General features: G+C 39.0%; 1 protein-coding gene across 6 annotated transcripts in view; it reads right to left on the bottom strand.

The window, feature by feature from the left end:
* wdhd1 (WD repeat and HMG-box DNA binding protein 1) overlaps positions 1 to 10743 on the bottom strand; it is a 28873-nt gene extending 18130 nt beyond the window's left edge. For 4 of the 6 annotated variants that reach the window (XM_088991935.1, XM_088991932.1, XM_088991936.1 and 1 more), the window contains exons 1-10: positions 8505 to 8603; positions 8185 to 8275; positions 7580 to 7691; positions 7319 to 7470; positions 4641 to 4752; positions 3443 to 3493; positions 3262 to 3357; positions 3094 to 3186; positions 1259 to 1365; positions 968 to 1109 (exon numbers count right to left, since the gene is read on the bottom strand). In XM_088991935.1, the coding sequence (XP_088848061.1) occupies positions 968 to 1109; positions 1259 to 1365; positions 3094 to 3186; positions 3262 to 3357; positions 3443 to 3493; positions 4641 to 4752; positions 7319 to 7470; positions 7580 to 7691; positions 8185 to 8261 (942 nt within the window). In that variant the 5' untranslated portion in view covers positions 8262 to 8275; positions 8505 to 8603. Of the gene's footprint in view, positions 1 to 967; positions 1110 to 1258; positions 1366 to 3093; positions 3187 to 3261; positions 3358 to 3442; positions 3494 to 4640; positions 4753 to 7318; positions 7471 to 7579; positions 7692 to 8184; positions 8276 to 8504; positions 8604 to 10724 lie in introns of those variants that run through there. The other 2 variants (XM_088991934.1, XM_088991933.1) reach the window with 2 other exon arrangements.
* Positions 10744 to 13114: the final 2371 nt, after the last annotated feature.

Raw genomic sequence — 13114 nt, 5'->3', positions numbered from 1 at the left:
TAGTTCTGAAGAAGAAAGCATACATGTTTGCAATCGATTAAAGAATTTATTCCGTGTCATTTTGAGGGGGGAAATGTAGCACCGAATGTGTGTCATCTGGGGGGGAAATGTAGCACCGAAAAGAGGCAGAACAGGGCGACAAACCTCCGTGGAAAGGGGCTGATTAATTCCTTACAATTTTTGTCAGTGAATATCAAACAGATGCTCGGTGCTACACATAAGGATTCACCATCGCGTTATTAATGTGTTTTCCTTGTAATTTCGCTATCAACACAGACCAACACAAAGTTTTCAGACCAAACAAAGTATTGCAAAATGCATTGAGGTGATGCAAGGTACGTCCTTTCTCGCTGAGGGGCGTTCCTTCAGTGACGTCGGGTGAGGACTCGTCACCAACTCAAAAACAAGACTTCCGGAATATTCAGCGCGAGTCTTAAAACGTAAAATATAGCTATATGCGGTGGAATCTTTGTAAAATACGCTCAGTAGAAGTCATTTGAAGCCATTTTACAAATTATGGACACAACTTGTCCGGAGACGTCGGTCGTCCTTTGGATGCTGTATTCAGAGTAAACCTGAGGTATTAGTGGGTTACATGACTTGTGAAAAAGAAATGTGAGTCATTGAAACCTCTCCTAAAAGAATCCATGTCATGTTTTGCACTGTTGTGGCCTCTACAGGCAATTATAAAAAAAATGTGATAGATTTTCCTATTCCTCTCCAAGGCTCCTCCATCACAAAGAACTGAGGAAGACTGATTTGATTTTAATTCAGATTTGCATTCCCTTATGTATGGGAGACCTTGTGGTAAATAATGGAAATTATGGTAGCGCAACAGCTTCCAGAGCCTCTCGAAGCAAAAGTATGACAATTACAGGTAGGTGCAGAACATTGGCATGGAATTTAAACACAGTAGTGTTATTTTTGGTGGGTCTAGAAACAAATGCTCAGCACAACAGAGCGTTACCTTGGGAGTGTTGGTTGTAGGCATGGATGCACTGAAACCCTCCAGCAGGCCCAGGCAGCCCTCAGTGTCTGTGTAAGCAATTTGATTGCCGGATGGGTGCCAGGCTAAACTGCAAACTGTGAAGCCCTTCTCATGCTTCTGCCTGTGGAGCAGACAAGGCAAATTGATCCAAAGAACTCCAACGGTCACCTTTCATTGTTACTAAATAGCTTCAAATAAGAAAGAGTTGAAAAGAATATCCATTATTAAAATACTGATTCATTCAATTTCAATGTTGCATGTATTACATACCTCTCAATGCACAGCTTGCTTTCAACGTCCCACACTAATATGAATCCCCCCACGCTGGCAGCTGCCAGGAAGTTTCCACATGGAGACCATGCGGCCACATTGACAAGCTGAAAGTAAATAAAGTCAAAATTTTGAAGAACACCTTTTTTATTTAACATGAACAGGGAGTAAAACGTCTAGGTAAACATTTTTATAGATTTTTTAAGCATCCAGCGGGACAGTTCTAATAATAATATATTCTTTAAAAAATATGCGAAGTTGTTTATTGCTATTATTTTTCATTACAATTACACATAATAATAGTGTTTACAGCAGGTGTCGGGAACCTATGGCTCGCGAGCCATATATGGCTCTTTTGATGATTACATCTGGCTCGCCGATAAAACTCAATACATATTCTCACTTTTTCGCTGTTCATTTCCTGTTTGGGCGGCAGTTGGCGGAAAGCGCAATTTTGATTGGATTATACCGACCTATGGTCATTGATGTCAAAACAGGTAAACGCCCCCTTTTAAATAAGCCTGACAAGTAAAAAAAAAAAAAAAAAAAAGACGAGAATCGTACACTTCAGGTTGAATGGACCGAAGGATTTGCCTTTGTGGAGAGAAAAGGTTCTGCCGTGATCCTAATTTGCAATGAAACAATACCATGAATGAAACAGTTGAATATCAGTGGAACTTTGACAAGTCCCATGCTAACGTTAGCATCAATATACTTCTGTGAGAGACAGCAGAAAGCAAGCGTGCAAGCTAATGAGCAGTGTGCAGGCGAGCTAGCAGTAACTTCGCCTCAGGACCCAGCAAGTTGACTTTCGATCGTTTGGCTGGATTTTTTTTAACCAATCACGAGGAACGGAAAACTATTCATATTAATGGTGAGTATTATCACAAAGTTATTTTAAATAATACATTCTGACATTTTGCTGAAATCACGTGTGTGAGTGTTTGTGAGTGTCTATATGGAAAACATTTCTAAATATTTTACTTTTATGGCTCTTGGTCAAAAAGTTCCCGACCCCTGGTCTACAAGATAAATACGGTTCAGTGTAGATGGATTCCTCTTGGACTGACAAAAATGAGGCGGGAGGAGGTAAAAATATTTTGGGGAAATTAGATGACGCTCCTTGTATAAAACAGTGGTGAGACCAGCCATGATGTTTGGACTGGAGACAGTGCCACTGAAGAAAAGACAGGAAGCAGAGCTGGAGGTAGCAGAGCTGAAGATGTTGAGGTTTGCTTTGGGAGTGACCAGGTTGGATAGGATCAGGAACAAGTACATTAGAGGGACAACTCATATTAGAGCCTTTGGAGAGAAAGTCAGAGAGGCCAGACTGAGATGGTTTGGACATGTCCAGAGAATAGAGAGTGACTATATCGGGAGAAGGACGCTGAGCCTTGAACTGCCAGGCAGGAGACCGAGAGGAAGACCGAAGAGGAGGTTTATGGATGTTGTCAAAGAGGACACCGGACACTCCATTCGATTAAGCCATTAATGACAATCACAAAGGTAAATAAAATGACTTTATTGTACAGTACAGTTTATTTCTTTAATCATAATACTATAGCACATTTATTATACATAAAATAAAGTATATTTTGTGTAGTTTTAAGGTTTGGAAAATTAGAAAGTAGAAAATGATGTTTTATGGGGACCTGGGAACGCATTATTCTAATTTTAATGGTTTCCTATGGGAAATACATTTTCGGGATACACACTTTTCGCCTTACACACTCTGTCTGGGAACCAATTAAGTTCGTAAGCCAAGGTCCCTCTGTATTGTTAACGACAGCTCTTTACTGACTATAAAACAAACAAAAAAGCTGCGCAAAATTCACCTGATTAAGCAGATCATCAGACAGTGTGGTCACATGATTCCAGGACTCTCTCTCATACAGATGAACTTTGGTATCCACAGGAACCGCCAAAAACTAATGACAAACAACGTGTATACAGTGTGTCATTAGATGAATAACAAGACAAAATAAACACTTTGTTCTCTTAACCTTGGCCGTGCGAGGTTGCCAGGCTAGGCGACACAACGATTTTGCATTGCTGACATCATTGATCTTCTGCAGAACAGGCCAGCTGATCACCTGAGTCTGAATTGATGCACAAAATCCAATCAGACGGACCAGGCACAGAATGAAACAACATTATGTGGACAAGTGTTGGGCTTTCATGTACCTGCTCCTCAATATTCCACACAATGACTGAGCCGTCACAGCTGGCAGACGCCTGTTGAAAGAAGCAGTTGATAGAAATTGATGATACGGCTGTGCTTTATGCACACAAACTGGAGCCGAAGAGCCAAGCTAAGTATCGTACGCAGTTGAGTAAAACAGCATCATAAATTCAAATATTAAAGACACAAAGAAGTGGCTCAAACAATCAAATCATACTCTATAAATAACTGTGGTACTTTGGTACAATTTAGGCAGAGGTGACGCCATGGTGTTTGAAGGGTGGGCAATTTTTTTTTCATTTGTGTATATTCAGTGTCTGAAATAACGTCTGCCCGAATGCGTGTGTGCAACTTTTGCCGGGCGTACAACTCACAGAACGTCTCTGCCCGGGTGGCCGACAACTTTTCCAAGGAAAAAAAAACCGAAATATTTTTTTTCCAAATCAAACATTTGCTTTATTCAATAAAGCAAACATTTGAAGGAAGATTACAAAATTGCAATAAATACATATTCGTTCGTTTTGGAAATTACCATATACTTGCTCAGTCGCATGTTTTTTCTCTCTCACAAGCGGTTCTTTTTCTCCCAGATGCACTCCTGCAATATTGAGGCATCTGGAGTTTTTGTACAATTCCAACATCATTCAAATGACTTTTTTTCTGATAAATGTGTAACTTCTGGTAATGCAGCTTTCATTTCGTCCATATGTTTCCATCGGAAAATTCACTTACAACTTTAGCTTATTTTGGGCTGCATGCAGACTGCAGTTAAATGTGATTGCAATCAGATTCTTACTCAAATCTAATTATTAGGGTGACTATCCACACTTTTTTGAGTAAGTGTCCTAATAGGACCTGGAACTGTTCAGACCAGGCCACATTACTGACCCATTCTCAAGAGTAGTTATACCAACAACGTTGGAAGGGAGGTGCCGTCCAGCACCTGGAGTGTTAGACATCACCACTCGGTAATTTGATGGGCACCAGGGGGTGTGTTGGCCATCAGCTGTTTTGTGATGTATTACTTTTCCCAAACGGGCAGTCTATAGTATTTCTGGCCCCGTCGAATTAAGTCACAAGAAGCCCCCCAATCTCCTAACCGATGGCTATTTTTGTTGTGTGATGTCCATCATAATAAATTCATATTTTGTTCCCATTTATACGCAAATGAAATACACTCAGTAGGATAAATGTACTCACCAGAAAGTCACCTTTGGGGTCAAAGGTAACACTTAGAACCGGGGCTTCATGGCCTCGAAGGGTTTTCTGTTGGCTGCTGTCTGACACTTCGACCACTTTCACCAAGAAGTCACTGCGGAAAGGAGAGAAATGACAAATCAGGATGTGCAGACTCATAACTTGCTGGCAATGCGGTTTTCACAAAAAAGATGCATGTCAACAGTTAAAATTTCTAAGTTCAGTGTTCAAGAGATGCCCAATGCGTTAAAGGGCAACCGATGTCACTTTTTTGTTTTTTAACTGACATCAGAAAAACGTTTTATAGCATCTAAAATACCCAAAACACGCAGTATATTTTTATTCAAATGCAAAACACCAATAAAAATGACTTAAAGTGTCCAAAATCTGCAAAAAATTGAGCTGCGAATTGGGCATTTTCAGAAACTCCCGCCCCCAGTTCGTGACATCACGCCAAGACGTCTTGCATTGCTTGTGAATCAAAACAATGGCTTCAGATTGGGAGAATATGCTTTCTTGTTACACATCCAGTTATGAATATGATTCAAATAGTCCTGATGAGCAAAGCATACATGTTTGCAATCGATTAAAGAATTATATGTGCCATTTTGAGGCAACATTGGGGGAAAATCTCACCCAAAAAAGACGCACAAAATGGCGACCTCCAGTAGCCACCACCGCTTCCACAGGCTGACAAATTCCTTATATGGAGCTTGGATGCCCTCTTCTGGCGGCTTTTGGGTGCAACACGGTTCTCAGACCAAACATGTACAGCATGTACGGTGTCTTTTTTCCGTCAGGGGGCGGTCCTTCATGACGTCACGTACGGACTCTTCACCAACTCAAAAACAAGACTTCCTGAATATTCAGAGCGAGTCTTAAAACCTAAAATATAGCTATATGCGGTGGAATCTTATTAAAATACGCCCAGTAGAAGTCATTTGAAGCCATTTTTCAAATTATGGACACAACTTGTCCGGAGACGTCAGTTGTCCTTTAAATGACTACATTTCCTAAAATCGATATAGCATCAAAACAATACCAGTGTAAAAATGCCAGCATCAATAAAAACCCGTGCTCTGCGCAAATCAATTGTGACAGCAGGCAGACATCTCCAATCAGAGCTCATCATATACCGATCTATGTGCTATTCTGTCTGTGTCCGGGAAATGTGATTCAAGCACATCAATAAGTGAGGGTTATTTTGTACCAGAAGAATAATTTTCAACATAAAAACGTCATTTCCTGGTGAGTCATCAGACGCTCGAAACTGAATTCAACTAATGTGACATGAATGATTTCCTTTTCGAGCCACCAAACAGGCTTGACAAAATAAAAGTGACATTTGTACTTTTTTCAGATCTGGTTCTCCTGAATATTTCCAGGGGGAAGGCTGAGAACGGAATATGGACAATCAGCTGGATACACTCACATGTGATTCAACACACACAAAAAGAAGATCGAAATATTGTATGTCACTGCTGAGCAAGTGCAGTGACAGCAAAACTAAAAATTATCTCTATTCTTCAACACAGTTGCAGAAGCTTGGCACCACATGCACAATTGACATTAATGAGACTCTTAACATGCGGAATCAGTGTAGTCAACCATAATAGTATATTTTTCACATTAGAATAACAACCTCATATTCATTTTCTGGACCACTTAAGCTGGTCAGTGTCACATTGTGACTCTTCTCATCATCAGCAGTCAATCACGAAGAACAACAAAAGGCCGTGCTCACACTACAGGTAAATACAATGCGTTACTAAAATGAGTAACTCAACTGGAATAGTGAAGTGATTGTGAATAACAAACGTAACTATCATTTGAACATGAAAAATTGACACAACTTTACACCATGTAAGTTATTATGTTGCCGAGTTACGGTCCAATTCGGCCAACACATGAGACAGATATAGCGATGGAAAAGGCTGATAAAAATAGCATTGCTTTGAGCAAATGTCTTTATGACGTTAGTTGTTGTGTGAATGACGCAGACGCAGGTCTGATACCCACTTTGAATGACCAGACCCCCTGAACTCAAGATGCAGCTGATTTGAATTACATTTCTCTCCACCTCTGCGTGTAGTATGGATATAGCATACTTTGGAAAAAATATTAAAGTACAGTAGTTCATTCTATTTTGCTTTTCATACATAAACTAAGTTTGGATGAATGGTACGTATGATGCTAACAGGATTTGGGAGACGTAGTGTGAACAAGGCTGTAGAAACGGACAACCTACCAGAGATAAATCTATAAGGATAGGTAGTATTCTAAATCTTATATCTTATATCTTTTATATATATATATATATATATATATATATATATATATATATATATATATATATATATATATATATATATATATATATATATATATATATATATATACACACACACACACACACACACACACACACACACACACACACACACAGAAAATTAATTAATGACTTCTTCTTTTCCTTTCGGCTTTTCCCCTCAGGGGTCACCACAGCAAATCAATGTACTCCATCTATCCCGGTTTTGTGCATCCTCTTCTCTCACATAAAATTAATTAATGACACGGTTCAAAAATGAGGAACATGCTTATGCGCATTGATGACAGTTTTAAACAGACCTCGAAAGAGTCAATGTTCTGAAATTGTGTGAAAAAGAAGTTTGTTTTCATACCTGGAGCCAGCAGCGACTTTGGATCCACTAGTGTTGAATGTTACGTGTGTGGCGTTGGTTGTGAACCGAGTAAGGATACCATCCGGCTCACCATCCGGAAACGTATGAAGCTGAACCGTGTTACTGGAGCTTGCCGTCACGAGCTTGCCATTCTGAACACAGAGCATGTGGAAGGTGAACACATCAATTGTTTAATAAAAATAAAACACAATTACGTTTTTTTCCACAAATTAAAAAAACTCATTTCTAAAAATGATCAACCTTGAGTGCCAAAGAATAAGCTTTTTCGCCAACGGTGATGAACCTTGGATCGTCATCATCCAGATTTTCCCATAGGCGAACATCTCCATCATGCCCGCAGGTTACTATGAATCTGGGGATGTAAACGTGGATCTTTTATTAATGCAGCAGAGGACTGAAGTCAAAGTGGTACAAATTGAAACAGAGCAACAAAATAAACACATCTGTTATGTGCATTTGTTTGATGGTGTGTTGATAAAACTTTCTGGCATTGAGACAAAAACTTAAAGTGTGAGGATTGATATTATACTTTTTCTTGCGTAAAATGTGCTGCATTTTCTCCAATTAAGTGTAGTTGTTAAAATATGCATCGGGAAACAGTTGTGCAACGCCACAATTTCAAATAATAATACAATAAAATAACATTATTGTTCAATATTGTGACGTTATTATTACGTTACAATGGTATTATGTTATTATTATTATTATTATAAAATAACGCTATTGTTTAAATAACAAGTAACAATAATAAATACATATGGATAGTGCCGATAACATCGTCATGTACCGTAAATTACACATAATCAGAAAGAATAGCATATTAAATACGAATCAAATTGACATACTTTCCAGTGTCATCGAAGCAGACTTCGGTGTGTCCCTCTGAATGCCCATAGCGCATCGGCTTCCTTTCACAAGGCATTTTCGATCAGCGAACTAAATAGAACAGGAGCAAAATAATCAAATGTTGGCAGACTTTTTGTACAGTATTCTACATGTTACTCTCCATCAACATTTGGTAAGCATCACCACTGTTGCTTCTGAGGTAAGCTAGCAGAGAAACACGACGAACACAAAAACACGCGAGCAGTCATTACACATAAAACCGTTCTAGGTGATGTTAAAACCGAGCCTACGCATGCTTTGTGATACATTTACAACGTACAATTTTCAACTCACAACCGGAAGACGACTCAGTGTTGTGATCTTCGCCCACCGAATCTCCCGCGTTTCGTTGAAAATAACAAACCGACGTCCCCAGTCCCGCCAACTGCGTGATGACGTCACATTATAAACGCCCCCTTCGCAAAAGCGACGTGCAGCTCCAAAGTACCAAAACCACAAAACACACATCGAATGAATGATGCTCATGGGATGTTTGAAATCCTCCAGTCATGAATAATACCGTATTTACAGTTCTTTTTTGAAGTGGAATCATTCAAAATATTCTGTGATTTTATCCACGTGATGGCTTCTACTTCTCGTTTTGTTATCTAGCAGCAGAAGAATGTACATCTACAGAAATTAACCGGAAGCAAATAAATAACATATTTGTCAATAACTCACGTAGACAAACACACACACACGCACTTACTACACGAAATAGAACAGTGTTGTGTTCTTTCCAAATAAATGTGTCACAACAAGTGCATGCCCGTTAGTGGTTTGGATGTAAATAAAGAAAAAAATATGTAAAACAAGCAGTGACATCAACATTTACGTATATATATATATATATATATATATATATATATATATATATATATATATATATATATATATATATATATATATATATATATATATAAATGCCAAAGAATTTTGCAAAGTGCCATATGCATACATGTATGTATGTATTCCGGTACAATATTGACTGAGTCCTTCCTGTGCCTGGAAAAGACAACACCGGCATGTGTTGACTCTCCACTCACTCCCCACTTTGAGTTCTACCTCAGGGGACAATTTGATCTGTACAACAGGAACTCCTCCGTTGACAGGCACCCGGGGTGTCTAAAAAGCACATCAGTGAAATCTAATACCATACAGGAAGCGACAGAGAACGTTTATGTTGTGTGTTTGCCTGACTGTGTTTTAGGCCAAAAAAGGATAAGTGAACCAGTGAACTGATCAAAAAAATAAATCATAATAAATCATACTTCTGTACTTTTTTTAAAAAAAGTAATAAATCATACTTCTGTACTTTTTTTAATCGTACCTTGATGAACTTTTTAAAATTGAACTTCTTCTTTTCCTTTCGTCTTTTCCCCTCTAGGGGTCGCAACAGCGATTCAGTGTCCTCCATCTTCAGAGGCTTGATTCGCTTGTTGAATGGAACATATCGATGCAAAGTTTTTAAGTGGCTTTCAGAAAAATCAGTCACAGTGGCTATAACCCTCCCCTCTTACCAGATATGACCTCTTTCCAAGGAAACAAAGAAGTATGACTTTTATGGCATTTAATTCTATCCCGACATTGTAAAGCTCAGAAACACTAATACCACTGAAGCATTATGAATTATATTTATTGTTTTATGAGGCGGCCCGGTAGTCGAGTGGTTAGCACGACGGCTTCACAGTGCAGAGGTTGCCGGTTTGCGTCCTACTGCGGCCACCTTGTGTGGAGTTTGTAAGTTCTCCCCGGGCCCGCGTGGGTTTTCTCCGGGTCCTCCGGTTTCCTCCCACATTCCAAAAACTTGCATGGCAGGCGGATTGAACACTACAAATTGTCCCTCGGTGTGAGTGTTATTTGTCTTTGTGTGCCCTGCGATTGGCTGGCAACCAATTTACTTCTCCCCCCCCCCTCGTGCCCAAAGACGGCTGGAATATGCTCCAGTACCCTATGACCCTAATGAGGAATAAGCAGTTCGGAAAATTGATGGATGGATGTTCTGTTTATTAATATAATGCAATACAGCTACATATATCAATATGACTTTCTTGATACTTTCACTGTGTACAGTTTTTTTATGAAACGGTTTTGCACATTTACAGTATATAGTTGACATTTTTTATTTTACTCTGCTTAGTATCTTGTTTTCTATGCTTTCTCCCTACCCTGCCCCATCCCCCTTTCTAATTGCTGCTGTGGACTGCAAATTTCCCCATTGTGGGACGAATAAAGTTTTTCTGATTCTGATGATGGATATGGTTTAAGATGAGAGGTAATATCATATGCACCCCAATATTCGGAGAGGAGTGTTTTAAGATTAGATTCATACTGTAATGTATCCCTCGACTTCTATGCACCAGTAAATTAACGACAAATGCTTTGAATACAACGGGGCCAAATCTAAACTACCCATTTAAAAAGCATGACCCGGGAAAGGACTTTGTGTTGATTGACAAGAATTAGAAGATTTATAATTTAAAGCAGATTCTTTACTTACAGACAGTGTAGGTGTTCAATTACCTGACATGTTTCGGCGTCTACTTCCGCCTTCGTCGAAGTAGACAGGATGAATTTAGTACAACGGTTAGAAGATTTATTTTTTCGCAAAAGCGACGTGCAGCTCCAAAGTACCAAAACCACAAAACACACATCGAATGAATGATGCTCATGGGATGTTTGAAATCCTCCAGTCATGAATAATACCGTATTTACAGTTCTTTTTTGAAGTGGAATCATTCAAAATATTCTGTGATTTTATCCACGTGATGGCTTCTACTTCTCGTTTTGTTATCTAGCAGCAGAAGAATGTACATCTACAGAAATTAACCGGAAGCAAATAAATAACATATTTGTCAATAACTCACGTAGACAAACACACACACACGCACTTACTACACGAAATAGAACAGTGTTGTGTTCTTTCCAAATAAATGTGTCACAACAAGTGCATGCCCGTTAGTGGTTTGGATGTAAATAAAGAAAAAAATATGTAAAACAAGCAGTGACATCAACATTTACGTATATATATATATATATATATATATATATATATATATATATATATATATATATATATATATATATATATATATATATATATATATAAAATGCCAAAGAATTTTGCAAAGTGCCATATGCATACATGTATGTATGTATTCCGGTACAATATTGACTGAGTCCTTCCTGTGCCTGGAAAAGACAACACCGGCATGTGTTGACTCTCCACTCACTCCCCACTTTGAGTTCTACCTCAGGGGACAATTTGATCTGTACAACAGGAACTCCTCCGTTGACAGGCACCCGGGGTGTCTAAAAAGCACATCAGTGAAATCTAATACCATACAGGAAGCGACAGAGAACGTTTATGTTGTGTGTTTGCCTGACTGTGTTTTAGGCCAAAAAAGGATAAGTGAACCAGTGAACTGATCAAAAAAATAAATCATAATAAATCATACTTCTGTACTTTTTTTAAAAAAAGTAATAAATCATACTTCTGTACTTTTTTTAATCGTACCTTGATGAACTTTTTAAAATTGAACTTCTTCTTTTCCTTTCGTCTTTTCCCCTCTAGGGGTCGCAACAGCGATTCAGTGTCCTCCATCTTCAGAGGCTTGATTCGCTTGTTGAATGGAACATATCGATGCAAAGTTTTTAAGTGGCTTTCAGAAAAATCAGTCACAGTGGCTATAACCCTCCCCTCTTACCAGATATGACCTCTTTCCAAGGAAACAAAGAAGTATGACTTTTATGGCATTTAATTCTATCCCGACATTGTAAAGCTCAGAAACACTAATACCACTGAAGCATTATGAATTATATTTATTGTTTTATGAGGCGGCCCGGTAGTCGAGTGGTTAGCACGACGGCTTCACAGTGCAGAGGTTGCCGGTTTGCGTCCTACTGCGGCCACCTTGTGTGGAGTTTGTAAGTTCTCCCCGGGCCCGCGTGGGTTTTCTCCGGGTCCTCCGGTTTCCTCCCACATTCCAAAAACTTGCATGGCAGGCGGATTGAACACTACAAATTGTCCCTCGGTGTGAGTGTTATTTGTCTTTGTGTGCCCTGCGATTGGCTGGCAACCAATTTACTTCTCCCCCCCCCCTCGTGCCCAAAGACGGCTGGAATATGCTCCAGTACCCTATGACCCTAATGAGGAATAAGCAGTTCGGAAAATTGATGGATGGATGTTCTGTTTATTAATATAATGCAATACAGCTACATATATCAATATGACTTTCTTGATACTTTCACTGTGTACAGTTTTTTTATGAAACGGTTTTGCACATTTACAGTATATAGTTGACATTTTTTATTTTACTCTGCTTAGTATCTTGTTTTCTATGCTTTCTCCCTACCCTGCCCCATCCCCCTTTCTAATTGCTGCTGTGGACTGCAAATTTCCCCATTGTGGGACGAATAAAGTTTTTCTGATTCTGATGATGGATATGGTTTAAGATGAGAGGTAATATCATATGCACCCCAATATTCGGAGAGGAGTGTTTTAAGATTAGATTCATACTGTAATGTATCCCTCGACTTCTATGCACCAGTAAATTAACGACAAATGCTTTGAATACAACGGGGCCAAATCTAAACTACCCATTTAAAAAGCATGACCCGGGAAAGGACTTTGTGTTGATTGACAAGAATTAGAAGATTTATAATTTAAAGCAGATTCTTTACTTACAGACAGTGTAGGTGTTCAATTACCTGACATGTTTCGGCGTCTACTTCCGCCTTCGTCGAAGTAGACAGGATGAATTTAGTACAACGGTTAGAAGATTTATTTTGCCATCTTGTGGCTATAGAGAAGATTACATTCACTGGCTTCTTCTATGAGAGTATATTTTAAAATATTATCTCCATCCATCTATCCACCAATCAAAAGAG

This window comes from Hippocampus bargibanti, linkage group LG03 (genome assembly GCF_051943395.1).
Source record: "Hippocampus bargibanti isolate YZ-2025 linkage group LG03, ASM5194339v1, whole genome shotgun sequence".
Lineage (NCBI taxonomy): Eukaryota > Metazoa > Chordata > Actinopteri > Syngnathiformes > Syngnathidae > Hippocampus > Hippocampus bargibanti.
Note: the sequence above shows the minus strand (reverse complement) of the source record. Positions and strands in the feature narration are given on the sequence as shown.